The 27670-nt window shown below is 44.6% G+C and overlaps 1 protein-coding gene across 4 annotated transcripts in view; it reads right to left on the reverse strand.

The window, feature by feature from the left end:
* Positions 1-411: 411 nt before the first annotated feature.
* The window catches only part of HTR4 (5-hydroxytryptamine receptor 4), a 166512-nt gene continuing 139253 nt past the window's right edge, over positions 412-27670 (reverse strand). The window contains exons 7-8 of one of the 4 annotated variants that reach the window (XR_014572241.1): positions 4298-4478; positions 412-3274 (exon numbers count right to left, since the gene is read on the reverse strand). Coding sequence is in view for 3 of the 4 variants with exons in the window: in XM_083798276.1 (XP_083654402.1) it covers positions 3187-3274 (88 nt within the window). In the remaining variant the exon portion in view is untranslated. Of the gene's footprint in view, positions 3275-4297; positions 4479-5439; positions 27666-27670 lie in introns of those variants that run through there. The other 3 variants (XM_083798276.1, XM_083798280.1, XM_083798277.1) reach the window with 3 other exon arrangements.

Here is a 27670-nt window from a genome sequence, read left to right on the forward strand (position 1 = left end):
AGACTCAGAGAAACAGAGCCACAGAAACTAATATCAAAATTCCCATTTGCAAATTCCTGTCTTGAGAGTCTTACCCACAGCTGTGAAATCTCACGGTGTAAGAGTGAGAGATGAGGTGGGCACAGCCCAGGCCAAGGAGAAATGGCTCAGGAGCAGTCTAAGCAAGAGTGTGAAGAGAAAGAGGGCAGGTGCAGGAGGCAGGATTGTTCTGGCAGATGAACATCAGGAACTGGTATTATAACCCAAGGGCGCGTCAGTGTTTTCAAAGGAATGTGGCCAGGTTCTCCCTTGCTGTTTTAGTAGTTTGAGTGTATCGCAAGGTGAGTGTAAAGTATTACCTGGTAACATCTCATGTTTTGAGTGGGAAAAAAAAATACAAGAAATGAGCATGAGCTAGAGTTCACTGCAATCTATAGAGAAGAATTTTTATTTTTAGAACCAGCCAATGCATTACACATCATTCAGCACAGGCAGAGGCTCTGAAACCACTAGCCAGAATGGCCAATGGGAAAATGAACGTGGAGGCTACAGGAGCAGGTACCTCTAGCAGAGGAAGGACATCAAGTACCGGTTCTTTCCATGAGACAGCCTCTTTTCTGTAGAAATACTGGTGTTATTGATGATGGACAATGTCATTTCTGGGCTCACAGGAACATTGCTGAGATCATTGACTTATTAAGCAGGAGCTGCTGTGTGGCTCGTGAAAGGTTTACTGAGTCCAACCAGCCATTAGCCAGAGGTATGACAGAACATGGACAGTGGTGTTTGGTACTTTATTCAAATATGGTGTTAAGAATTGATTTTTTATTTATTTATTTTAAGTTAGAGCTGTTGACCATTTTGGCTAGTGAGCTACTGCTCCCATTGACAGAGCCTTCTAAACATTGCCCATGAATAAAACTTAGTGTTGAGAAGTTAATTTTAAATTAAGGAGAATATATTACTAAAACACACTAAAATATAGGAGAGAACAACACTTCAGGGACAACAACAGAAACAAAGACCGCCGTTGCTATTGCATCCCCATGCAGCTGATTCCATGTAGCTCAGAGAAACCTCCCACCAATAATTTGATGCCTTTTAATGGGGACAGAGAAAAGCTGCTCTAGGATTTCTTTAAGAAATTTGGCATTTGGCGTGAAGCCAAGACAACCTGTTCTGCAGTGCTGCATACCCAAATCCAGACAGAGCTTGTGTGAGCAGTTCTACCAAGGTGCAGACCATAGTGCTGAAGCTGCCTTGGACACATTTTTTTCCAAAACTTTCAACAATGCCCTACTTATTCACCCACCGGTGTTTTGGTGTTAACAATAGGGTTGAACTGACACAGTTCTTTTGGAAACACAGCCCTGTGAAAATGGGTCGCTGCAGAACTGTTCCTAACGATGACCCTGGAAGTGGCACCTACTGGCTCTCACCATCTCTTTTCTAATAACTTCTCCTCTCCCCATCAGCACGGCCACAAACATCCATAGTCTCTTTCTAAGTGCCTGGGATTTTCTACGCTAGTAAGTGTCTGGCTTCTTCTAGCCAGGGCTTTTCTGCCCACTGTTCTTCTGAATCCCAAAGGAAAATGATGCGAAACTATTGGCGATGGTTTAGTGTGGAAGAAGTATTTCGAAGAAGTCTGACACCATGGCAGAGCAGCCAGTTGTTCTCATCATGCACAATTTTTTTCCTACTGAGCAACATTTATGTTCAAGGCAGGATTTGTTTGTTTGTTTACAGTAAATATCTGTCACATAGCAACAGAAACATTACTAAATAATATATATAATGTTAAGCTCCCAGGTCTAGAAGCTTTTAATGAACAAAACCCACACACACATTCCTGATAAAAAATAATAATAAATAATGTCACCTTTTCTTTTTACATTAAAAATGTCTGTACATGACTGCACAATATAACAAAGTACAATATTATCTTCTAGGCTCAGGGTGGCATCTCTGGGTTAGATCTTCAACTAAATAAGATAGAGGCATGTAGTCTTGATCCTGTGTATTTCCCACTACATAAAATTCATTTTTCCAAAGTTGTGAAGTCTACAGCCTTGCCTACTATTTATATGCAAAAGTGGAAGCAGCTCACAAGGAACATAGCAACATCTTCATGCAGTAAGCAGCTTTGGGACTGAGATTTTTTTGCAAACAGATGTGCATATGGTGATATTTTAAAGTTTTGAAACTTGTCTCAGCTGGAAGAGAACAGAAACAAACAGAAAAATGAAGATGGAAAACATGAGTAGGGGTCTGTCTTCCTAACGTAACTAGAAAAGTTTCTTGGATGGTGTATTTTTCAGGATGGCACTTAGTGATCTATCACAGACTGACTCTGTCTCTTGACCAACCTTTCTTCTTGGTAAGAATGCCCGAAGTTTGCTCAGGCGAGGGCAGCGCTGGCAGCTTGCTGGGGTTGGGGGGTCACATCCAAACCGTGGGCCTCTGAATAGCAGAGGGTGGCCTCTGCCTTCCAGCAAATGGGGCCTGCTGTTAGTTGTGAAATGTCTCTGCAGGTCCCACTGCAGCTTGTCAGGCGCTATGTACACTCTGTGAATCTCCCACCAGGGAACTTGACCAGGAAACACAGTAAAAGCATTTACAAAGAAAGCTCTGCAGGGCAGGGTGAATCAGCAGCTCCCGCTGACCTTTTACCAGTAACGATAATCGAACGGCAAATACTTCCTCCTGTTTGGGTGAAGAAAATGCAGCGCTGTTTTCTATCCAGACAGCATCTGGTCGCAGGCAGGCAGATAAAGCAAGCGTTGTCTCACATAACGTTGGGGCTTCAGGCCAGAGCTCTTTCAGATCTTGCTGTTGCAGGACAGAGAGGTGGCTCATAGAGACTGCAGCTGGAAAGGAGTACCAGGAGTCCCTGTACTGGGTGGTTGGTATCGGTGGTGTTTCTTCACGCTGACAGAAATGTGCTCCCACCTGGAGTAAGGCCCTGCCACAATCACGTAGTCCCATCAGCCTTGTGGATGCAGAGATCCCTTCTGCTCAGGTGCCTTCTCTTGTCCTCAGGGATCTACACGTTTGTGGCTGGGCATTCGTACAAAGGCAGTGCAGGAGGCACGGTGACAATGCAGATGAATAGGGTTTCATAAAGTCCTGCTGTCTGGGAATCCTTTGGGTACCCTAAAAGGAATCTGTTCCTCCAGCTGGGCCATTCCTCTTCTAGGTTTGTGACTAGAAACAGGACTCTTGGGATTCTGGGTCATTGTGGATGGGAAGCTTCTCCTGCTCCTGATGATGTCCATTATGTAAAACAGTGTACCTGGGAATGGAAAACATAAAGATTTCTCAGTGCTAGTTAGAAGGACAGGCTTATGTAAAATGAGTTCTTGAAAACCCAGAATCATGTCTTACAACATCTTCCAAATATCCAGATACCACATTAAGCAAATGTGAAGTCCTACTTTGCTCCATGACAGGAAAAAAAATCTTCATGATTCAGTCAAGAACCTCTTGGTTTTCATGTCTCTAAGGTGTAGCTGGTAATGGGAAGAAACTAGACCAAAGAACTAAGAAAAAAAAAGGTCAAGCACTCCTCATTGTATACATATTCAAAAATCAATACTATGATATCAATTTACTTGACATTACTAAACTGCATGCATCTCTATTGAGTATACTTGGGAGTTAGGCTCCTAAAGTAAGGTGCTTAAAATGCTGCTGAGATGCCTGAAGTAAATGGTCTGGATATCCTACAAGTGATGTATCTGCTCATTTCAGTAGACAGCCATGGACTCAAAATGAAAGTCAGGATATAAAATCCACTGCCTCTCTAAATTTGTCCTGGTGAATATTCCCAAGGGAATTTGCCCTCTTATGTTTTCAACACTGTCAGGTTTGGTTGACTTAATACAGGTCACTGTATATGCAGATATATCCATTGAAACATCTTCCTATAGTACTTCATCACTTTAAATAATGATCCTAAAGCTTTCCAAAAATGTGCTGGTTCTCCCAACAAGGTACAGACTCAATGTAAGAAACAGGAAAAGACATTTTGCATCTAACACTGAACAGACACTCCGACCATGAAGCATACAAGTCTTAACAGGATTTTGTTCCATCTACCAAGTCAGACGTGGCACACTGGGCAAGGCAGGGCCACCAGACCTTGAGGCTGGCAAAATCCCTGCTGCAAGCGGTGGTGACACAGAGGATGAGAGCCAGGAGACCCCTCGCTCTGTGAACAGGGCAGACATGTTTCGGAGCAACTCACGGCTTGCTCAGAAGCACGACAGACAGGCACTGAAAGCTGACTTCATACAGGATATCCAAAGAGCCAAACCTTTCTTCTTCTTCTGCAGGAGTCAGAAAACAGGTGTGCAAGGTCAGCAATTTAGCAGGCGGTGCTGTTTGTTACAAAGACGCATTAAGCTAAAGAGAAGTCATTAGGGTGTTCCAGGGTCTCTCGTGGCACAGTTTGCCTGAAGCCTCTGCAGTTAGATCAACACCTCCAGCTGTTTACCCTGTGGGGAAAGAGGATGGGTGGGAGAGGAGGAAAGAGCATTTGTACGCAGGGTGCGAAAGCTACACTGCAGCTGTGATAGCCTTGCTCTGATACTGGCACGATTCCCTACCAAAATCTTACCAACATCTCCAGGAAACTGTAAAAGGAATCCTCTACTGGTGGGTTTGTATATGACCAGGTTTGTTTGCACATATGGTAATTTCTCCCTTCATCTAAAAGGTTAAAGCAACCCGCCTCATGGCACGGGTTTAGTGTCAGATCCAGGACAGGTTTAGAGCAGCCCTGCTTTTTTTCACATCACCGTGTCTTAATTAATCCACTCTGAAAACAATCAATTTTTCAGGCATCAATATTAATGAAAAGCAAGTTTTGAAGAGAAAGAACAGCGGCAGCTGAAACTCACTTGTGCCTGACCTACACAAGCACCCAGTGTGTGCCTCAGCTCTCGCCCAGCTGAGAGCCTTGCACCACAGGATTTATCTCACTGGCCACAAGCAGATAACAACACTCAGCCCCTGCACGCGTGGGCCGAATGTTTCAAGAGAAATTTGTCGACTAGGTTTGAGTAAGAGCAAGGAATACATCTGAGGAAGCTATAATCTGCGAGCAGGAGAAAAAAAATTAAAATGTTTAAATGCATTAAATAAATTATCTGCAGTAAATTAGTTGCTCAGCCTCCTGCCTATAATGAGTTCCTTCACAGGACGTGTACACGCTGGCGTGTTCAGCTTCCAGGCTCAGGTACAAGCAGCATCCCACACTGCCTACGCCCTCTGCACCTGCCTCCCCTGGGGTGAGGCGCAATGTCATCGCTGTCACCTGCAGCTCCACTCAGACCCTAAACACCACCCAGCAGTGGAGCCCAAGAATGAAAAGGCGTTACAGCCCGTAAAGGGGCCCTGCTGCAGGCTAGTCACACACTTACCAAATGGTACTTTAATTGTGATGATGACCAATTTGGAGAGAATTGCATTTGCATCTCCTGCTGTTTTTGACAGTCCAGTGGGCTCTTTAGCTAACTGGTTGGACTAGCTCGCAGCATAGCAGAGGGGAGCCATGAGGTTTTACTTTCTGTAGGCCCGTGACCAGAACAAGAAGCCCTAGTGTTATTCTGGGAACCCAGTAAAAGCTGGGGAGAAAACACCAACGGGATGCAGTGGTGCTTTGTAACCTTCCCACTTGTGTTGCCTGAAGGTCTGTCCCCTGCACCAACTTGTACCATTCATTAAGGAAGCAAAGCCAAACAAATGCTGGGTTTTGGCTTTCCCAGCTGTAATGCAAGAGTCGCCACCTCCACCGAGTCCTGCTCTGCCGCCTGGCATCACGCCTGTCTCAGAGGCAATGCAGTGTGGAGTAGGGCTCCTGCCTCAGGCCAGAAGTTGCACCTGTGCCCTTGGGTGCAGGATGAGCCAGGAGGGGGGGAAGCAGCACCCCGAGCTGTGTGTGCCATCCCGCTCTCAGAGCGCACAGCCTCATTCTGCCTGGGGTCGGTGCCTGGGGTTCTTTGGACAGTGGGGAACGGCCAGGAATGGGAAGGCATCCGCTCTCTGCCAGGAATGCCTCCTACCTACCCTTCATGCTTGCAGCGTTGGTGTGAAGCTGCCTACACAGGTTACACATGCCCATGGCTCCTCTGTGCCAGCAGAAGTGCCTGGGCAGCCCACGTGCAGTTCTGCAGCCCTTTGAGCCCCCGGGCATCTCTTTGTGAGCTGTGCCTGATCCCTGCATTTCACCATCGTCCTTGTTCCGAGCACCCAGCTCCATCCTTTCTTGGGCTCCCTGTGCCTGCGGCCTGCCGGGTGCTGCAAAGGGCATGGGGCCTGGACAGGTACCAGAACTGCGAGGGCTAGAGCACATCAGTAGATGCTGCTCGTTAATAACAAATAAACTGATAACAAGGGAGCAAAGGCAGCCCTTCCTAGTTGGAGCTGTCTCATCGATGGGCTAAAGGACTTGTGTGGCAGCATCTCCCGCACTTTCCGAAGCCTGTGAACAAATACTGGGCTTAGCTTTTTGCCTCTGTCCCTTCAACCTTGGCCAGGAGAAATCATTTTACCTAGTGAGCCATAATAACAACGGAGAAAAAAAAATCGACAAAAATAAATGCCCACAACTGTCCAAGCATGGCAAAGCTCTCAGTTGGGCTGGAGGCAGATTAATGGCCTCACAAACCTGCAGTAGGTGCACAGCTGTCTCTGCTCTCTGCATAGAAGTCCTTTCCCAGTACATCTCTTTACATGATTAATTGCTTCCACTTTTGAGCTGGCAGAAGGTGGTTGCTGTTGTCCTGATGTTTACTGGGGACTCGTGTGAGGTTTTGCAGCAGGACCAGGGGTGGCAGCGGGTTCTGGAAGCTGGTGACTGCCTGCTTCCCGTGCCATTTGCTCTGCAGGATGAAGAACATGTCCTCACCAGGCAGAGGGGACACAGGGAGGGCAACAGAAGCAGGCAGATGGGTTGTACTCCTAAACTGGTGTCGGCACTGCCGGGATAGCTCAGGACTCAGATGGGGACACAATGGCCATGAAGTATGGGGACGTTTAGGCATGAACTGTACCAAGAACTGATGAGCACTGTATCTGCAGCATCTTTTCCCATTCTCCAAAAGTTTTCACAGCTTCAAATACTTTCCCTGTTTCTGATCTGGATTAAGTCTACAACTTCTCGTAAGGTGAGGGGAAAAAAAGAAGAAAAAAAAAAAAGAAAGAGCAGACTCCATATCATATCCAAGGCCTTTCTCTGCCTTTTACCAGCATGACTGATTTAACTACTGTATTCCTGGCAATTCAGTGTGAGGGAGCACCTATCTGCCTGTATCTATCTTTCATTTTTTCCTTTTGTAAGTTGTTGATTGCCAACACTCCAAATAAAACACTTTGAAATATTTTTTCCCCTGCATTTACAACTGGAAACTCCCTGAGGACTCCAGGAAACTTTTTGGTAACAGGATTTGGTTGCAGGGGCCCCAGGGCAAAGGCTATGAGAGTGGTGCTGTGCACAGGAGGCACCATGGCTGCGCCAGGTCCTTTGCTCTCGCACAGCCCTGGGTGCCCACCACTCCTGATGAGCAGCCCAAGATGTTGATTCCCACCAGGTGGCATCTCAGAAGAGGAGCTGCTTCTCTAACGCCTTCCCAGACAGCTCCCATGAAAAGATGTTTACTGAACAAGCCAGAAAACACTATTTCATGTTAACTCTCAGTGAACACAAACAACTTTCCCACTGCTTTCCCATTCCTCCCAACTTTGGTTCTGCTCTGTGATAAACTGTGAAGACTATCTTGCCTGAGCAGATATTTCCATTTTTAATAATGAAAGCTGCCATCATTGAACCTTACATTCATGGGACTTAACATTCACCTAGGACCAGTGTCTGGGCACAGGTGGCAGTTGCCTGTAGCCAAATTTTAGTGGAATTGAGCTTCCAAACTGAATAAAGAATTGAAACTTTTCTTAGATACAAAATCCATCTTGGTCTACAGTTTCTCTTTCCCTCCCCTTTTCTTTCTGTCACAGCTGCAAAACTCTTCAATGCTTCCCCATCTGGAATATCCGCAGCACCATTGTTGTAGCTTCACGCTCAATATAGTGCCCATATCTCAAAGCTCCGTTTCTTTCAGATGGACTTACAGAGAATGAATAAATAACTCTCTTCAATATCAAATGGGGATTACAGTTAACCATCACTTAGCAGACCAGAGCAGGTTATTCTAATGAACACATCATTCTGAAATAAGCCTTCCACCATCTGTTCGGCCCCATAATTATAAATGCAAACAACATAATTCATAAATGCTCTATAAAAGAAAGGGAAAGAGAGAACAGCTTAAGATGACTGCTAGTTTTTCCAGACAGTGATGCATCTGCCTACTTTATTCACATTTCACAGGTAGAAAACAGTCTTTTAATTCTGTATTTTATGGCAGTCACCAACCAAAGTAAATGATTGCCTGTAGAGAACAGAAATGTGGGTAAGGGCGGTGCAGTTTCTCTTTGTCTCTGACAGAAGGACACAGGAAACGTGGTGTGGACCATCCTGGATCTCAGTGGGTGAGGAACAAACACAGAGCGTGTGTTTTAGTACAGCAGCACTGAATATGCCTGTGGCACTGGAGTGCCCTCCAGAGATATGGGAGCTGAGTGTACTGATGATAGTGGTATTTGCTCCCTGAGAAGATGCTTTTGACATTCTGGAAAACTAGGCAATCTTGAGAAACATTCAGAAAGTTGAGAAAAATGAACGTAAAATCCAGGAATCTCTGGAATTTGCTATTTTAAACTGTGAAGATTTTCATTTTAAAAGAGGCAAAAGTATATATTTTTAAACCCCTAATACACAAAATATGTCAAAATGAAATGTGAACAAAACATATTGTTTCATTTCCATTTTCTGTTGAAAAAAAAAATCCATGTGATCCAAATAAAATGCATTTTCGTGAAACATTTGATTTTAGTACAGCTGCATATTTAATTATTAAAAGGTCAGTGGAGAATTGTCCCTGTCTCACAATTACCGGCTTCGTAGAGGCCATGAAATGAAAAGCTTGCCAGTACTCTGTAATCTCGGGGCTGAGTGAATCACAGTTCCAGCCACCAAATTGGACTTCCACATTCAGCCATTAGCAGAAAACCATCACAGCAGGATAAGAGCAACTCCCCCACACCCACTCACCACATTTCCTGCAGTGAACGGGAGCAAAAAATGACAAACTCATCCTGTCTTTTTGTTGACATGTATCAATATTGCTGAACAACTTAAATTGATTTCATATTCAGTGCTGTAAAACTAGCAATACTGCTAACGCTTCCAGGGTGAATAGCTCCATTGTTTCTCTGTGAGCTTTTCGTTTCTTCCTGTTTCTAAGACAAGCAAGGTACTTGTGAGATTTCCTAACAGTTTTCCTAACAAGCTTTAAGCTGGTTGTGTATCCTCCCTGAGGTGATGACCTGCAACCCGTTAGTGAAGGTGAGCTTGCTGAAGGTGGGTCGTGCCCCGCGCCTGCCTGGGACATCCTGATGTCTGTCTGTCCCCCCAGGGATGAGTCAGAGAGAAATACAGAAAGCACAAATGGGGAAAACAGAACGGGAGCTGCTCCAGGGGAACTGCCTCAACTCTCAGACAGGTCCTTTATCGCTGCAGAGCTGCACGTGGCGACCTTCTGGGCTCCCACCTGGGCTGCTGCAGGAGGCAGGATTTCAGACTGGAGGATATCAGGGGAGGCTGAAGCTGTCCTTACAGCTGGCTTTGTGCTCTGTTTGGGAGCTGAGTTGGTCTTCACGGCAGACGAGCATCTCCATCTCCTCCTCCTCGGCTATTTCTCGTTATTGCCAGCTGGCAGCCTGCAGAGCCCGTAAGGGTTTGGTGTGATTGTCTGAGCAAAGGGGCTGGCTAGATGGTGCTGAATCACCTAGTGCAGCTCTGGCAGAGAAAGAGATGACCACGCACAGTTGCCATCTGTCTGTCCTTTGATGGCCACGACCAGGAAAGCACAGTAATGTGGTAAGGAAAATGAAATCCATACTCTGCAACTAGCCTTACAGCAGGGACCCTCCTGTGCCTCCAGTGTCTTCTGCTCAGATGCTGGGAGGGACCTCCTTTGTCAGGGTGTAAAGCCCACCCATTCGGGGGATTTCTCTCAAGCAACCTCAGTCTATCCCCAAAGAGAACATATCCCTAAATTCTTAAAACATCCTACCCAAATTCGAAAGCATAGTTGATCTGTCCTAGTCTTCCTATTTAATTTTTTTTTTTTTTAATGAAGAGGGGCAGCTGCCAGGGGACCATTGTTCTTCACAGGTGATGCAATCCCGTGGCAAAACACAGGTAAAATCCAGGCAGATATCACCAAAAGTTTGATTTTCTGAGTGCAGCTGAATGGTGAAAATCCAACCTCAGGAAAACATTTGGATTGCTAAATTATTTAGATAGCTCTGACAGCAATGTTGATTTTAAAGCCCTTGGTAGGCAAACATAAATACAAATTTGTCTCTATCTCTTGACATGTGTTTATTTTTTTCCACTCTTGAGCAGTTATACTGAATATCTTAATTATCATTAAATCAAATAATGCTGTTTAGACCTCGTGAGCTGGAATTAAGCACTCATCATTCTCTCCTAAATTTGTTAGAGGTTTTAAAAACAGCTGTCTCCAGCCCACATAATCCAGCCTCTAGTACATTTTGTAAGACTTCTGCATGCCTCCTCAGATTTAAAATTAGCAGTCAGTTCTCCAAGTAAGCAAAGCCTTTAAATGAGAGAAACATACCCCTGGAAAAAAAATAAAAAATAAAAAAGACTTTCTTTGCATCTGACAAGTCACGAAAAACAAAGAAAGCATCGACCAATATGTTCGTTTCTCACCTTTCTTTTTCCTTTGTTCCATCATTCTTTACGGAAGTTTTCCTTAGCTGAAGCTGCCTGTTCTCTTATTTTTAAGGAGCAGCCCTGGCTCCCACTTGCTCTCAGGACCTGCAGTCCGAGGGTGTGTTGCCAGAGCACCTCCATCCAACATGGGTCAGGGCATTCCCAGATAGCTCTGGGCAAGTTGCTGGAGCTGCACTGGGGTGTCCTTATCTCCAGAAGTGGAGGTGTGCAAATAATGCATATTATGCCCTGTGACCCTACGGACACACAGGCACTGCTGCTCTGGTTTGACGTACAATACAAATGCTTCAAACTATTTTCTGGCAAAACTAGAATGAAATATCCTCCAGTTCATTTACTTTTGTGTTTACAATAGAAGCATATCTTTTTTTTTTCTTTTTTTTTTTTTTTTTTAAGGGAGGATGTTTAACTTCTTTTGAAATTGTAGGCAAATAGTAAATTGAAATGTGATTTTGAAATAAAATGTCAAAACACTTCAGGATCTTGTTTCCTTTTCTTTATCTCCGGCTGAAAACATTCACTGAATTTGACCCAATCAGTTTGTTTCCCTGGAACAGCAACTGTTCATTACATCTTCCTTTTTTATTCCTTTTACTGCCTGGCTCTATTAATGAATATGGTCTATGAAAAATTATAGGAACCCATTTAAGCTACTTTAGCTTCGACAGCTAATCCCAGCACACTGCTCTTTTGCTCAGAAGACTTTTTCCATGAATGGAGGAAAATCATTTTGGTCTCTCTGGTAGCTTGCTAAACACAACCCTTCACTTGGCACAGGAAATATATTGGATAAAGATTGATTAAGGAAGATAACTAATTAGGAGCCTGGCCTGAGTCAGCCAAGGCATTTCACACAGGTCAGCAAAGAAGCTGAAGAAGCAAAGAAGTCAAATTCAATAAAAAAACAGGGCTGAAGGAACATGTTTTTATATGTCGTTATCTCTGGCTACCAGTTGCAACCTTTTCCATGATGTCATAAAATCTCATTTTTGTACAGAATAATAACCCCTTTGGATAATACTTATATTCTTGATAGACATCAAAAGTTAAAATCAGGAAGATGACTACAGGTATTTTAATGCTAAGCAAACAGACCAATACTAAGCACATGCTAATAACAAGAAAGATCTGCTAAGTTCATCAGTGATCTATTTTAAGAGCTTGCTTACAGAAGATTGCCGGGGTCTCAGGACAGCTCCAGGCTGCAGAGGTGGCTTTCCAACAATTCCTGTTTGTGGGCAAACCGTGCAATTTCTCTGGGCCTTGTTCTACTGTGGGTGAAATAGAGGCAATAATACTTCCTTTGTATGCTTTGTCTTTAGATTTTTGCCTCTTTGGAACAAACTTTGTGTCATTTCAGATACAAGTAGTGTCTGGTGCAACTAAATTATAGCTCGGTTCAGGGCTGTGGTGCTACAGCAGCCACGATTAATCTCTTACACAAAAAGAGTTTGTTTCAATTTAAAAGTGTCAGAAACGCTTTCCAGACCAGAACAACCTACAGCTGTAGGAAAGGTGTTTTATTTACTGGAGAACTTCTTTCCTCCACTAAATCCTTCACACCCTCGGAGTCTTGGAATATCCTGCCTCTGTCTCACTGACCGTAATGATGTTCTCAGGCTAGCGAAGCAGAAACGAAACAATGACTGAGTTTGGCTTGGCACCTCCAGTTTCTCACTGCAGTAATTAGATTCCACCTTTCCTCTGTGCCTTTTAGCAACAGCCTCTTTCTTTTGGTGACGGCCGCGCTGCAGCCCCGCCTGTGCGCGGAGCCACCACCAGCAGCTGTCCTGTCTTCTGCTGGCCCTGAAGCAGTGCTCACCACTGATGGCCTCCTCGTCCCAGTTTTATGAGACGTGGTTTCAGACAAGGGGAGCTGTCGAGGCTGGCCTGGCAGCATGTGCTGGCCCTGACCACCACCGAACAGGTTTATTCTCCATTGCCTTCGGTGGAGATTGCTCTGAGCGTTCATCTGATGTTTGTCACTGTTGACCAGTTATTGATCGTAACGTGGATGTTGCTAAGATATACCTGAGTTTTAATAACTTTTCAAGTATGAAGAGCAAACAATGACTATGTTAAACCTAATGAAGAGAGAAATGCAGGATGCGATCCCTTGAGTGACTGTGTCTGTGCGGAGGTACATCAGTTGGTCTGTGCATTTCCTAGCGCTTGTCTTATGCAACCAAACCTTTAGCAGAGCAAGCAGCTGACTGGGTTAAATCATTTGCCAGAAAACAGGGTCACATGGAGGAAGTTAACGCTTTGGGAGAGGATCACCAGATCTCCTCCTTGAGCACCTGCTGATGGCTTGGTTGCCTTTTGGACATGAGCCAACAGGGCTCATCTAGACCTTCAATAAATCAAATAACCACATAACGAAACCATACTGTCACTGCTGTCAAAGTTGTTCTCTGCTGTCAATCTTACCCAAGAAACAGTGAAACCAAGAAAAAAAGAACTTAGAAGCTGAGAACGAAGTTTCTGTTTCCCAGGGAGATGATAAACTTGTTGCTGTTACCCCTGTGCTCCTGTGGCCTCATTGCATTTTCCCTTTCATGCATCAGCAGGTGCCTGTGCCTTCCCGAGCTGTCAAATGTGGCAGCTTTCAAACCACAAAGCTCACTTTAAAAATAATCTGCCTCATTATACCATTAGCAGTTTTGATCCCGTTAGAACAATAGCTGCCGTGTTTCTCCGGCACATCCTGAATGCATCTCACACTCCCCTCGCTGGAAGGACGAGCAGTTCCTATCCCACCTCCTCCCGGGTGGGAGGGTGAGAACTGCAAGCCCCCCACATGGAAAACTACATGGGGGGGGGGAAGTGTGGGGCAGCTGAGCCTCACTGCTCCCCTCTGCCCAGACCTGGAGAGCTGCCAGGGTCCCCCCAGCTCTCCCCACACAGATTCAGGTGCTAAGCATCACTGCAGTGCTGAAACAGGGAGACGACGTGAGGCCCTTCCTTGCCCCTCTCACCTTGGTGGCTGAGACTGACGATGGCAAAACGTCAGCTTATGGTGCAATAGTTTAAAAATAAAGCTGTTTTCCTTTTTGTTTAGAGCTGCTGGGACAAACTCTGGAGAAGCAGCTTTGGATCTCACGTTAGAGTGAGCCACAGGATGACGGAGGCATCGCCAGGAAGAACCCCCAGGCACCTGGGCTGGAAGGGGCCTCTACCTCACCCTAACAGGTCCAAATGAGACATTAGTGACAGGACAGAGATTATTGGCCACCTCAGACCACCCCTCTGCTGATACAGGACTGTACCACCAGTCATTAGTTTATCCAGACTAACTTTGTCCATCCAAAGGGTGTTTCTGCAGTGGTTCTCTGCAAAGACTACTCCATGTGCCAATAGACCTCATCATTGGCTTTGCTGATAGTCACTTTAATTGTTTGTCCTCTCCGCCAGCTTAGAGCTTTCCCTTTTCTCAGCCTCCTTATGTTTCTGTCCTTCAGACACTTGACCTGAATGATATTTATCTGTTTCCCTATTTTCCACTGCAGGACATTCGGCTCAACCTTAACAAAGGGCCTTGGACTTTGGACATCACGGACAGAAGTGTGTCAACAGCTGGTGATCAAAAGCATGGGATCCACACAGCAACCAAGAACACCAAGTCAGTCCAGAGATTTTGACTTCTTTCATCACAGATCTGTAACTCCTTTATGTTATCATAGTTGATATATCCACAAGAGAAACAGAAGATTGGGCACTGAAAGACAGAAACTAAGCTAACTTACAAATCAACAAAGGAGCTTTCCTGTTCAGTCATCTAAGCCCATTTTCTACTTATAAACACCAGGGGAAAAAAGTAAGATGAGAGAGACCATTCAATGCCAAGCTGCAGAAGGTGGGCACTTTCCCCCTTTTCTCACATTAAGTCTGTATTACCGTTTCTCTCTCATTAATGTTAACTTTGGCACTGCATTACATGTTCTAATTATCTGCAGATTTTGGCCTACAGTTCATTTTTGCACCATAATTAATACGACATTCATAAGACGCCTAAATCTGATAAATAGGAGAGTACTTGGAAGTGCTCACTTATGTCAGAAATATACAGCATCATATTAGGAGTGATTTACAACTGCCTGAAGATGGGATACCTCATGGTAGGCTTCTGCTTTTTAAGTAAGGTGTTTCAATTACTCAAGTACAAGCAGGATCAGTTAAGAAAATTCAAATGGATGATAATGAATTTGGTTTATTTTTTATATAAATGGCGTTCTCACAACTAGCATAATTAGATTTTTCATCAGCTGGAGAAAAACACAAGCCATTTGTCCAAGATGTGGAATGAGTGAGCGGCAAAAGCAGTTGCAGTTATTTCCTTGTGCAATGGGGAACTTCGCAATTTTCAAGTGTACCACAGACCAGTAGTCATGAGCCCCAGCACTAACTTAGGGCTGGATTTGTTCCCCGTCTTTAAGCACCTGAGGCCTTTTTTATGGCTGATGGAGAGAGACAACCACTTTTTGGGCAAAAGAGTCAGTTGTTCGTCAGGCTCTAACATGTGCCACAGTGTTAGAATTGCAGCTATCTGGGAAACGGGTGGTTTTTCCACAGTGAAAGTATCCAGTGACAAGTGACAATAGCAGTTTGCTGAAATCTTCTGACAAAAAATTCTTAATCATTTCACGTGTCTGTTTTCTGTGTGCAAAAGCACACTTTTTAGTATCAAAACTTTTTTGTGTCAAAACAAGAGATTTTAGAAAGAATTGCATGTTTTATAACAAAAGTCTAGCATATGCACCTAGTTAATGTTAGTAGCGTAAGTTCCTTTCTGAACAGCAAACTGTCACAAACTCCCTCACAGCATCTGGGGCTCACGCATGTTCCCTCCTACTCCACTGCCTGCCAGTAAGCTTTCTGGTCACCAGGGGACATAGCATCCTTGTCTGTGTTCTGCAGAGCTGCTTCATACATGTGCCTGTGCAACGTCTGGGTTGTGTGTCCTGGTAATCTCTGGGTATCCTGAAAAACGTGTTAGGGAGCTGACCATATCTTAAGGCACCTGATGGTAAGATCTGAAATTCATATTTTCTGGCGATGGAAAAATAACACAAAAATTAAATAACAAAACACAGTATTAAGATAATAATTAATGATAAAGATCCTTACTGGTGTCCTTAACATCTCAACTGTTATTTACATTATTTTATGTTAAGTAGTAGCAAGTCTCACTAGCTTAAAGTCAAGTTTCTTTGGCCAAAGTAGCTCCTGCCTTTTCTCTGCCACCTATCCTACTGCTGGCGAATGACAGGTCAGATAGCAAGAGCTCTCATTGTCCTCCTTGGTCACTTCAGTCTAAGAGTCGTGTCCTTCCCTGTGGCCTGCCATTTTTTACCATGAACATTTTTTACCATATTGTGTTGAATGGGAAATTGCCATTCTTCTTCTTCCTCCTTAAGATTTTGTTGCTGTTGTTGTTGAATGGGAAGTTGCCACTTTTTTGGTTATTATTTCTATGATATGCATTAACTAGCACATTCCTGTCTTTAGGCTGCTTCTCTTTCATAGCCTTCTGGACATGAATTCGTAATATTTCACACGTCATATCACAAAAAAAAACAACAAACATTAACATGGCAAAATTTTAAGCTGTGCTCATAACTAGTTTATTTTGTAAGTATGTTATTAGGATTAAATGTCATACCACAGATGGTGACATTTGAAGTGGGTGCTTAATTTGAGTAAAATCTCCATATTCTCCTCCACGCAGTCTTGGTTTGATAAATGAACACCGTTTTTCCTCAGTGCAGTAAGGGCAGCAGAGACCTGTGCTGCCCATCCCTACCCTCCCTCCTATACACGCCCTACTCCCTAGCATTAATTCGCTGCATTGCTTTCACAGAAAGGTGCTCCTCATTTTTAGCTTGATTAAAACTGATCCCTCAACAAGCCAATAAGTACATGTTGCTTGGTGGCTGTGTTTTTGTTCCCCTGTTGTTCTTCAGCAATATGATGCTTCGTTTGCTCATCCTCTTTCCCTGCCAAGAGCTATTTCACAGTTAGGTTAGATTGTCTTCAGGAGTGTGCTGAGGAGGACAGGAGGTACCTTTGATGGCTGCTTCGTTTCAGTATGATTCAGAGGTTACTAAGTCCCCATTTTCTGTTAGCTATATCCCCAACCATCCTGTGATGATAGTCTGTTATCTGGCTTCAGCCTTTCCAATCTCAACAGGACTGTTCCTGGACATCTGCTAGTGAGGATGTCATACCAGCGATGCCAGCCACTGCTCTCCTCCAAGCTCAGGGGCTCTCTGAACTTCTGTATGCAAGAAGGACCTAAGGAAAAAATTTAATCTGAGCATCACAGCAAGCAGAAATCATCTTTCCTGAAGATGTCCTAAAGGAAAGATGTCAAGCTCAGTATGAACATTTGAATACATCATGTTCGAGAACTCTTCTCCAAGTGTCAGGAGAGGTTAAAGTCTAAGGAGGAAAGAGCATAGCTGCAAATAATTTCTAATGCTTTGGGGAGTGTGGGGGGAATCCAAGAAACTGGGGAGCATGCTCAGAGAGAGGTTTTTTCTCTTGTGGGTTTCATAAAAAACTCCAGGCAAACCCTTCTGAGGGGAACACAAATTCCTTGTAGATAGGAGCATGACAATTAAGAGCTGTATTGATCTGTGTATTGATTTTGGTCATAGGAGGAGGTAACGAGTGCAATCAAAATACCTGGTGACCAGCTGGGAGAAACGCATACAATAATTATTGGTAAAGTTATATTCCTTCCCCTCCTGTCATGATTAAGTTTTCAGTTTTATTACAGAAATACAAGATGGAGAAATTAATCTTCAGGTGAAACTAGTCATTTATTCTGTTTGACATAAAGTGAAATGCTGGCAGAAAATAATCCAGAAATATTTTATGAATATTGAGCCTTTGAATTGACTCAGCCAAGTCCTTTAAGTGTATGTGAAGTTCTGGAGTTTGCTGGAATCGGTCCGTGGCATATATGTTTTCATTGGCATGCTGGTCACATAGCTGTAATTGCAATTACAACAGTATGTGGTACCTAAAGCTGAATGTTAACTCTCAAGACAGATAATAAATATATTCGCCATTTGTGTTGTGGAAATATACATTGCATGCTTTAAATATCATACAGATTTAGAGTAAAGAGACCGATTTACTTCAGATAGCACAGATAAGCCAAAAGTCACCAAATCTTGTATCTGGCAAACTCTACTCTGCAAGACCAGCTTTTTCAAAGCCTCATCACTTCTCAGCACAGGTACAAACATTCTCTGCAGCAGAAGTGGTTTATCAAAAAACACACAAAAACCCAGTCACAGATATGCAAGTACAGCTGCCAGGAAAGAAGAGAGGACATCCCACCAAGCCTCAGATGCAAAATCTCCTTTTGGTCTACAAATGGCATGTCTATCTACACGAGAATTGCTAACAGCGTTCTTAAGAAATTTCTTTATAGTCTACACAGCAGAAGAAATACAGTTTCTTATTTAAACAAAGAATGTTTAAAACGTAAAACCAAAAACAGACGTTATGTGAGCAAAACCCGATGTGCGCTTTTCCTCAGTTTATGCACTTTTAAGTCCTTTAGCCTGAGCCAGGGAGATTGTGTTGGTCAGGCTTGCTTTACTGGGCAGTTTCTTGACCATGTCCTTGAAGATTTTTTCTCTGAAGACATCCGCTCATGTCGGCTGTGCTCTGCCCCTCTGCCTAACTAAAGGGGCTCCCGAGGCTGCTGCTGCCTGGGGCCTTCCCCAACTGAAGGAGGGTGCTTAAACAGAAAATGCTGCTCCAGCAGTCAAACACAGCTATGAGTTCAGATAAGGACTGACAATACCTTTTTTTGTGAGCTCAGATTGTGCCTTCTTGTGCTGTTGGCCATCATGGTGAAAGTACCTGAATGTGCTGCCTTGGAGGTTGGTGCCTTCAGGCAGAACTGTTTTTCCTGAATGGGGCTAACCAAAATGCTTTCTTTCCCCCTCCCATAATGAGCCTCTTGGTGGAGGCCCCCATTCCCCAGTCCTGATGTCCAGAGGACCACGATCACATGCTGGGCCATAATTCAGGCACATCCCTGACCCCATGTGCCGCAGCTTTTCTGAGCCCTGGAGCAAGCAGGTGGAGTAGCACTCAGTGTGTGTCTCTGCATTTTGTGCTCCTGTGTGCTTATTCCGCATATACCTGCTGTTAACACTGGGCTACTTTGTGATGTCTTTTAGTCCTTCTACAGATGTATTTCTCCATGGCTCAGAAAGCCAGCACTCCCTTCCCATACATCGCTTTATATACTGCCTTCAAATTTAAAGTGCAAAAGCAAACTAATAAGTTCAGACTTCTGAAGATTGTGATAGTCCCTTCCTTGGCTGCTTCTGGGCCTCTGTATTTTCTGCTTCAGAGGAGGTGACATATTCTATAAATCCCTGCCTTAGCCTCTGCCTTAGTAAATAAATGTTGCTCAGATTTATGTTTGTTCCCATTCTTGAGGAAAAGCGAAGCAATGATACATGTATCAAATGGAACAGAAAATTGCATTTTAGCCAGCAGGCTTCAAATGCAACTGACTTAAGTTTTGGTTCAACTGCAGCAGTCTCCTGTCCATCCTCTTAAGAAGTAAACCTGATTTTGTACCTACAGTTCTTTGCATTACATTGAGGCTAATTTAAGGTATACTTTGCCTAATAACTTATTAAAGGATCACATACCTGCATTATTAGCTAGATCTACACATGTATAAAATACAAGGTTTTGCCCCCTTTTTACGTAAACTCATCTCTGTTTCTATAAAAATGTGAAAGTGTAGTAGCCCTTATAATAGAAATAATAAGAGATGTGCCCTACTTTGCAGACATTTGTACTTTATTATTTTATCAATGCTCACCTTAAATTGTTAGGTTGCACTTCTGTTGCTTTTTAGAGTGGTCTGACAGTACTAATTATTTTTAAAGTGAAATGATTTATTCTAGAGCAAAGGCCTCTGATTTTGCCAGAGCATGTGGCTTTCTCACGTTGCGCCTCTAAGACCTTTGCTTGTGCTTGTAATCTCTTGTTGTATATAAATGAACAAACCCAAATATTTACTTTTGGATCTCTGAATTGTGGTACTGTTTCCTATCCAAAACTGAGCTATCTTAAAGCTAATAGCTGAACCTAGTATTAGCTGGGGAGGACATTGCCACATCCTTGGCTAACGAGCACGTTTGAGAAGTGTGATTTCAACCACAGATAGCAACAAAATTAAAAGTTCCCAAACATCCCTGTGATATCGAGATGATCAGCACTGAGCTCTTGCTTAAATGTTCCTGTTTTGAAGATGGACTCGACCTGGAGAGCGCTGGGGTTGTGCTCCCACAGCTCCCACTGCGAGGTGACAGGGAGACACGAGGCTACAAAGGACTGGAGTGTGAGCGGAAGGGAAGGCTTAGGTTAGACACGAAAACAAGATTAACACAAGAGAAAATAAAAACTATTACTCCATGGAGCAAGAAGATAAAGGAACATGCATTGTTTTGGAGGCACAAACAAAACAGAGAGCAGAGAGTCATGCGTGCTAATGTTGACCTGGAAACCTGCCCTTCTCTATGTCTGAGTGTTCTCCAAGCGAGAGCAAATGCACCCAATTAACCCAATTAAACTGGTGTGAGGGGAGGACCCTGGGCCCTTGGAGGTGCTGACAGCCAGCACGGTGAGAGCAGGGCACACTCAGCACAGAGGCCTGTGAGCCTCTTCCCAAGAGTCCCGTTGACTCTTAAGCTCACGGGGAGGTAAGATGACTTTAAAACTGCACCGAGCAAACGGCAGCAAAGTAAGGTTGAAACGACTAAAAGGGCCTCGGGAGCTTATTGCTGCCTCTCCCTTAGAAGTTATCGATGTGTAAAGACACAATAATGTGAAGAATTTGGGATGCGGAAGACACTGACTCAAGAGAGGGGCAGTAATGTGACCTTCTCACCCAAGTAACAGTCAGATATATGCTCAACAACATTTTCTTCCGTATTTTCTGCTGAAGGACATTACCTATAACCTGGCTCCTTGTCCATTCTCAAAAAGTAACAGTGTCTGGATTTGTCCTTGTCAGTAGCTCAGAAACAGCCCCACAGCTGACATTTTCATACTTCTCTTCTTGAACCCGCTTCCGTCCCTCATCTGTCCGCTTTCCCCAGCTCCCTCAGCACCTCTCCAAAGCAGCCAGGCGCGACTTCCCCTCGGAACAGCCGGGAGCTACCCGCCTTGTCGGGGCAGGCGTTCGAAGCAGCTGGATCATCACAAAGCTCCCAGCTTTGTGCACAATCATACCAATCACATCAGGGAAACTCGGAATTTCTGGTGGCTCCAAATGGCCTCCAGTCGCCTCATGTACACCCAGAGAGCAATTCAGTTACCAGCACTGAAGCAATTCCAGCTGCCTGTGTTGTAGCAAAGTGTTTTTCTCACTGAGCTTTCCAACTTGGGAGTGATTGAAAACCACTAAGCGAGATCTCACAGTGACTAACAACAGTCTGAAAGCTACGACACTTGGTAATATATTGCTGCTTAACTCCTGTGGGAATTTCAGACTGTGTGGCTGCGAACAAGCCATGGAGACACAAAACCAGAATACTGATACGGAGACAGCAGCCAGATGATTCAGGAGGACGCATGGCTTAGGGAAAAAGCTGTTCTTAAAAAATGAGACTGTCAGGGCTGAGAAATAAAATATTTACAGAGACTATCTAGTCAGATAATGTATTATATAGGCATTAGGATTGCAATACTACAAGCTGAGAAAAAAAAAAATATGGGGACACCCAAGAAATAGCTGCAGATTTCTGCCTGGGACATGGGCATGCCCTGAGCACATGTGCTGCTAAAGGTGCTGCAAAAGGTGTGCCACAGATCAAATGGGGATTTCTGGATAGGGATTCCCCAGCTCCTGGGAAAAAATAAAAATAAAAAAATCTCAAGCTTCCTTTTGATTTATTTAGTTTGGCTGAGAACAGCTAAGCATCTTGCTTTCTTTTTATGGGAGTGATTCCATGGGATTTCTCTCCTGAAGTGAGAACTGATGACACCAATCACTTGAACTCTCTTCATTCTGAATAGGCCAAGAAACATTAATTTCTTCCAGCCCTTTCATACAGCTGGCATGCCTGGGGTGTAATAATTCTGTCACATGGATAAACTGTGCTGCTATCAGAGGAAAAGATCAGAGAAATTAAGAACAGGCTAATCTAGCTGCTGTCTCAGGGAGGGCTTGTAAAGGAAATTTTGTATGTGTTTTGGCAGCACTTTATCTGCGCTTCAAGTCTCCAGCTGCCAAAGTCTTAACTTCTAGCTGGTTTATAGGTATGTATGTGTTTGGCCAAAAAATGGGTGTGTTCTGGGGCTAAACATAAGCTCCTCATTAAACAAACTTGGTTGGTGAGGCTGCTGTAGCAGTGCTACTGAACAGCGTGTTCCCGGTATGTGCCTTCATGACCTGAGCGTGTCACAGCTGCTTTGCCTAGCCAGTTTTGAACTGCTCAGTTTCATCTTCTCCAGCTGTAAATCATGTTGCTTAATTAATCCTCATTAAGTGTTGCGGGCATCTCTCAAGCACAGTAATCTCTTTATTTAATTAGAGTAGCATACCATATAATGTTCTCTGTTTGATGGGATGTTTTGCACAATAGTTTAATCCAGCAACTGAAAGAATTAATTAGGTCTTAGAATATGTCTCTAAACGGGTGGCCAAGTAAACTGTGTGTTTATCACAAATGCCTGGACTCATCAGTCATCTCATCATAACCTATTGCTGGTATACACACAGAATCAGAAACACACTGCCTGGTTCTGTGGCTCTAAGATCTCTGTAGGTTCTTCTGAAGTAGAATTCAGGTTAATATTAAACAGAGATAATCTGGCTTTCATCAGCCAAAAGGTTTGGCCAGCGCCCAGATGGGTTTACAGATTTGCTCTTGTTCCATAAACATTTCCTGCGAGCTGCTTCCACCTGCACCCCCGTCCCCATGGGGTTATGTCCTAATCACCTCCCAGCACGGACCGACTGCCAGGAAACCTGGTACACAGTGAGCCCTCGTGTGAGCACACAGCCTCCACAGTGCCAGACCCCGGGCTTTGGGATGGGCTCACTGCAAACAGGACATTTCCTTCCCACCTCCTGCTTGGCAAGGCCGTGCTGGTGCCTTCTCTTAGCAAAGCCCAAAGCCGATTGCTTCTCCCTCTTCCTTGCCGAGTCAGCAAAAAATGAGCACTGTGGGGTTTTCGTTTGTGCCTCCTTATTGTTGTGCCTCTGTCCCTTTGCTGCACTGGCTGTTATTGCTGCAGCCATACAAATGGAAAAGAGCCCAGTGGGAACTGCACTGGCCACCAGGGCGGGCGTACGGCTCCTGATGGCTGATTAAGATGAGCGCTTTCTCTCCACTCGTACAGACATACCACACACACAGGCAAACACGTTTTAAGGGAAAAGCACAACACTTCCTAAAGAAAAACACGCAAAGCCTGACTGATTTGCTATCAAAATTTCCATGAACTTTCTGCTGCTCCTCAAACCGAGCAGGGAGGTTTAGATGCAACAACGATCTCTCCATGTGCAGGACACTTGGGTTTTGCTGGTTGGGAGCCAGGTGGGAACATGATGATCCTTGGAGACTCAAAAACAGGCGCTGAGGAGGGAATTACTCTAAAGCAGCACGCGGCTTTCATTCATACTTCAGGAACCGACTTCATCCAAATGGGGAGAAAATCCAGCTGGCCCCAAGCCCTCACAAGCATAAATGCTGGTTTTCCAGTACATATGGCAGTACCATTCAAAGAGCTATGACAATGATACTGTTTATAGCTCTGAAAATGGCGCTGCCATCTGCACCACGGTGTGGCAGCTGCGATCCCAGGAAGCGGCTCAGCAGCAGGATCAGTCCCGGGCCCCGCTCTTCTATGTGCTCAGGTGTCCTGCTAAGGCACAGCGCAACCCCTGGGGCAGAAGTTGGGATAAATGAGAGCCGAGGTGCAATTCGGGTTGAGAAATCCCTGACATCTTAAAGAAAATCACCCTGGATGTTCCTGTGGTGGCTGTCTGGAGGGAAGAACAAGGAGGAGCTGTTTGTAAGAGGCCTTTCTCTCTCCTGATTCCGCCCAAGAATTGGCACATTTTCTTCCCTTCAGTTTTGATTAAAGTCAGGATGCAGCAGTGGAAACGTACCATGCTGCCTTCATGGATTAGCGTGGTTAGGGAACGCACGAGCGTGGTCCTGTGGCGCTCACAGGGCACGATGCACATGCTGCACCTACTGAGCAAATTACCAGACAGGCACTTTCCAATTAAGCCCAGCGTGCTGCTCGCAGTGAAGTGCTGATAATTATTTTTGCCCTTTCCAGCTGGAAGACAGCTCTTGGCTGGATATTTCCAATTGCTCCTTGAAAGCAGTCTTAAAAATTGAAAGATCTGAGCTTTGGAAAATCGTACGGGCCCTCATTTGTGCTGCTGAGACATCTTTCCAAAGCTGTTGTGAGCCTGCAACCATAACTGCCACCACAGATTATCGTCATTGCACTAATGCATCGTTAAAGTACGAAAAAAGACAAAAAAGAGCCGTTCCTTCTCCTTGGCAGTGGCATCCTACCTGCAGTCTCTGAGGGGGGTTAGGGGAAAAAGGTTGGGATACAAGTTGAAAATACTTTTTTTTGAAGGGTTTGGATCAAATGTGTTCCTACAACAGGCACAGACGGCTTTCTTCTCGGTGCATTTAAGCCTCAGAAAAGCCCAGCAGGATCGCAGATTACTTTCCTGCAGTCTCACTGAATGCCTCGTCAATAAGTGTGACAAAACCAAGCGTGGCATATAAACAAGGATGAAAAGAGAAGCAGAAGACCAACAAGCAGGTTTATCAACCCGGCTCTGTCTCTAGCCTGCATTAAATTGACCCAGAGCTGATATAACCTGCGGGTGTGATGGCGGCTTGGCCCAAAGACAGCTGACATGCCATGGCCAGGAGAAGGCATGGAGAGGAGCCCCTGACGGGGACGTCTGCCACAAACCCTTTTTACCTTTGGCTTAACATGTCAGGGTGGCACCACTAACTCCGATTTCCAGAGCAAGGTTAATGCAAAGGCTATAATAGCATTCAGGGAGTCCATTTGTCTTGCAGAAACATAAAAAACTTTATTTTCTATTCACAGTATATCATAACAGGGGAGGGTCAGGCTGGGTGTTAGGGAAAGGTTCTGCACCCAGAAGGTGGTCGGGCATTGGGACAGGCTCCCCAGGGCAGTGGTCATGGCATCGAGCCTGCTGGAGTTCAAGTGTTTGGACAACGCTCTCAGACATATGGTCTGATTTTTGGATGGTCCTGTGTGGAGCCAGGAGTTGGATTCGATGATCCTTGTGGGTCCCTTCCAACTCAGGATATTCTATGATTCTATGATCCTATGATAAAGGGCTGTAAGGACAACGCTATCTCAGAGAAAACATCTGTATAGTTTGAGCATGGATTGCGTAAATGACAATTTGATTTTAAAGACTTGGCAATACTGTTAATTTACTGGGCACATGAAGGGAATATATATAAGCAGGGTCCTGTATTTTATGAAATTATCGTTCAGAAGCACACTACATCCTCCTTTTTTGACTACAAGGTTTTCTGAGGCCATGGCTCTCCTTTCGTCAATATTTCAGGAAATGTATGCTGTCAAAACTTCACGAAGAATTGTTTAAGGGACTAGGGCGTAAAACTACGTTTCTGTTGCTCTGGCTCTGGAGGCAATCAAAACACTGCAGTGCTGGTTCATTCTGCCAGGATGCTCTAGCTCTCTGCCCCCGGAGCACAGTCAGCCCTGAAGGCAGGCTGGGAGAGTTTCAGTAGAAAAAGCCATTTTGCTGAGGCTGAACTGGTTTTAGAAGAGCCATGTCCCATATCAAACTTCTCTGTTCCTCTCCCTGAGAATGCCATATTATCAGGATGCCTCATTCCAGCCTTTTCAAAACAAAAAGCAAAGTTATGAATCTTGTTTTAAAGTGATTTTCCATTTCCATATAAATGATAACAGAATACATTTCAAATCAAAATGGAACATTTCAAAATGACAGAAAAAACAACAAAACAGAACGTTTTGCACGTGCCCGATCCCTATGAAGATCAGACAGACAGCACATCACTTAATTCTGCAACGGAACCATGACATAATCCTTAGACATGATGCTATCTGTTCTTCACTGCCTGTGAATTTTCTGCTTGACAAACCTCTAATTATTTTTCACCAGTGATACAGAGGCAAAGTCACCCACCTCCTTAACAAAAGAAATGAAGCAACCCACATTAAAAGGGGAGGCGGCCCCAAACCAAAGCACCATTAACAATCTCCATCCTCACAGCCTGCCAGGGTTCCTCAGTTCACCACAACTCCATGTTTTGGAACAGCTAAATTCACTTCCAAATGAATCAATTGGTTCAGAGACTGCTTTGGCAGCCTGCATGTTTTTCTTTGCAGACCCTAATCAAAGTAGAGGGGACTTCAGGGGCTGCGATGAGTAAGGGCTGGCTTTAGCAGTGTCAGAGTGTGCAATACAGCTCTGTGCATCCCACAGCAGGGGCAGCAGAAGTCCACGCTGTGAAGAAGCCTGCCAAGCCGTGGGGTCAGGTCCTTGGTTGCTGCTAGTCGGGTAGAGCAGTGCACGAGGCAGTGGGCTGTGCTGGTTTACACACGTCTGCTGGGTTGTGCCAGCGGCATTCTGCTGGTTTTGTCCTGGCTCCTTCTTCCTTTCCAAAGCTGAGCATCTTTCTCTATTGTCCTGTCCTCTAGGGAGGTATTTCTGACTTTGACCAGTGAAGTGTCAAAGCCCACCAGGCCAAGTCGGTAAGGTTTTGTAACTACTTAGCATAGATACCATTGATTTCCATAGAATGGAAAATCAGGATTTTCCTCTGTGACAAGTAGAACAAGGGAGAGTCAAAATTAACTGGGCTTCTAATTATTACTGAAGAGAAGGCAGGAAATCCAGGTGTACCACTTGCTGGATTTCCCAAAGCAATGCCAAGTAATTCCTCAGAGCAAGTTGTTACCTTGTGCCCTCTGTGGCTCTGAGGAGGAAGGAAGCTGATAGTTGAAATTTGCTTTGCAAACTGCCAGGCTGGAAATGAGGTAAAACACACCATGTTTCGGGGCAGAGGAAGCCTAGCATAAGGGAACGTTTGCACGATGTGGCTAGAAGGAGCAAGTTTTGCAGTGGCAGGGTCTGCACCCAGTTCTGTTCTTGCACAGAGCACAGCAAAGCTGTTCCTTTTTGGTACCAATACGAGAAAGCAGACAACATGGTGACAGCTGTGCTGTCTTAGCACTGGCAGCAGGATAGCATGAATTAATAACCCAGCCTCCTGGTGTCACGAAGGAGCTCCAAAGGCCCCTACCCAACCCAGAAATTCCCTGTCCATCAGGGAATCACGAGCAGCAGGGTTAGCTTTTATGGCTTTCCTGGCTCCTCTGGCTCTCCTTTGACAGTGTTTCGCTGGGACCATGTGTCCATCACCGATATCTGTGTCTTGGCCATCCGTGCCCACTCTGCTGTCCTCAGAGAAGTTGATGCTGTAGGCATTCAACACAACTCAGAGGATGCCTCAGTCTGCTGAATATTTTTAATGAGGTCCTCTAGACCCCAGTCTGCTCCTCCTTAGCAGCTTCAGTCCAGTGGCCACAAACAACTTGTGCTTGAGTATGGCCAGATTTATGACTCAGTTCAGGCAAAGAAGCTGATCAATACTTTTCTCAGTTCTCATCTGCCTTTTCTAACTCTGAGGTTTCCCTTTATCTCCAGGAATGTCCTGCTCCTGTGGATAAAGAAGAACTGCA

The sequence above is a fragment of the Anser anser genome (genome assembly GCF_964211835.1).
Source record: "Anser anser genome assembly, chromosome: 14".
Taxonomy (NCBI): Eukaryota; Metazoa; Chordata; class Aves; order Anseriformes; family Anatidae; genus Anser; species Anser anser.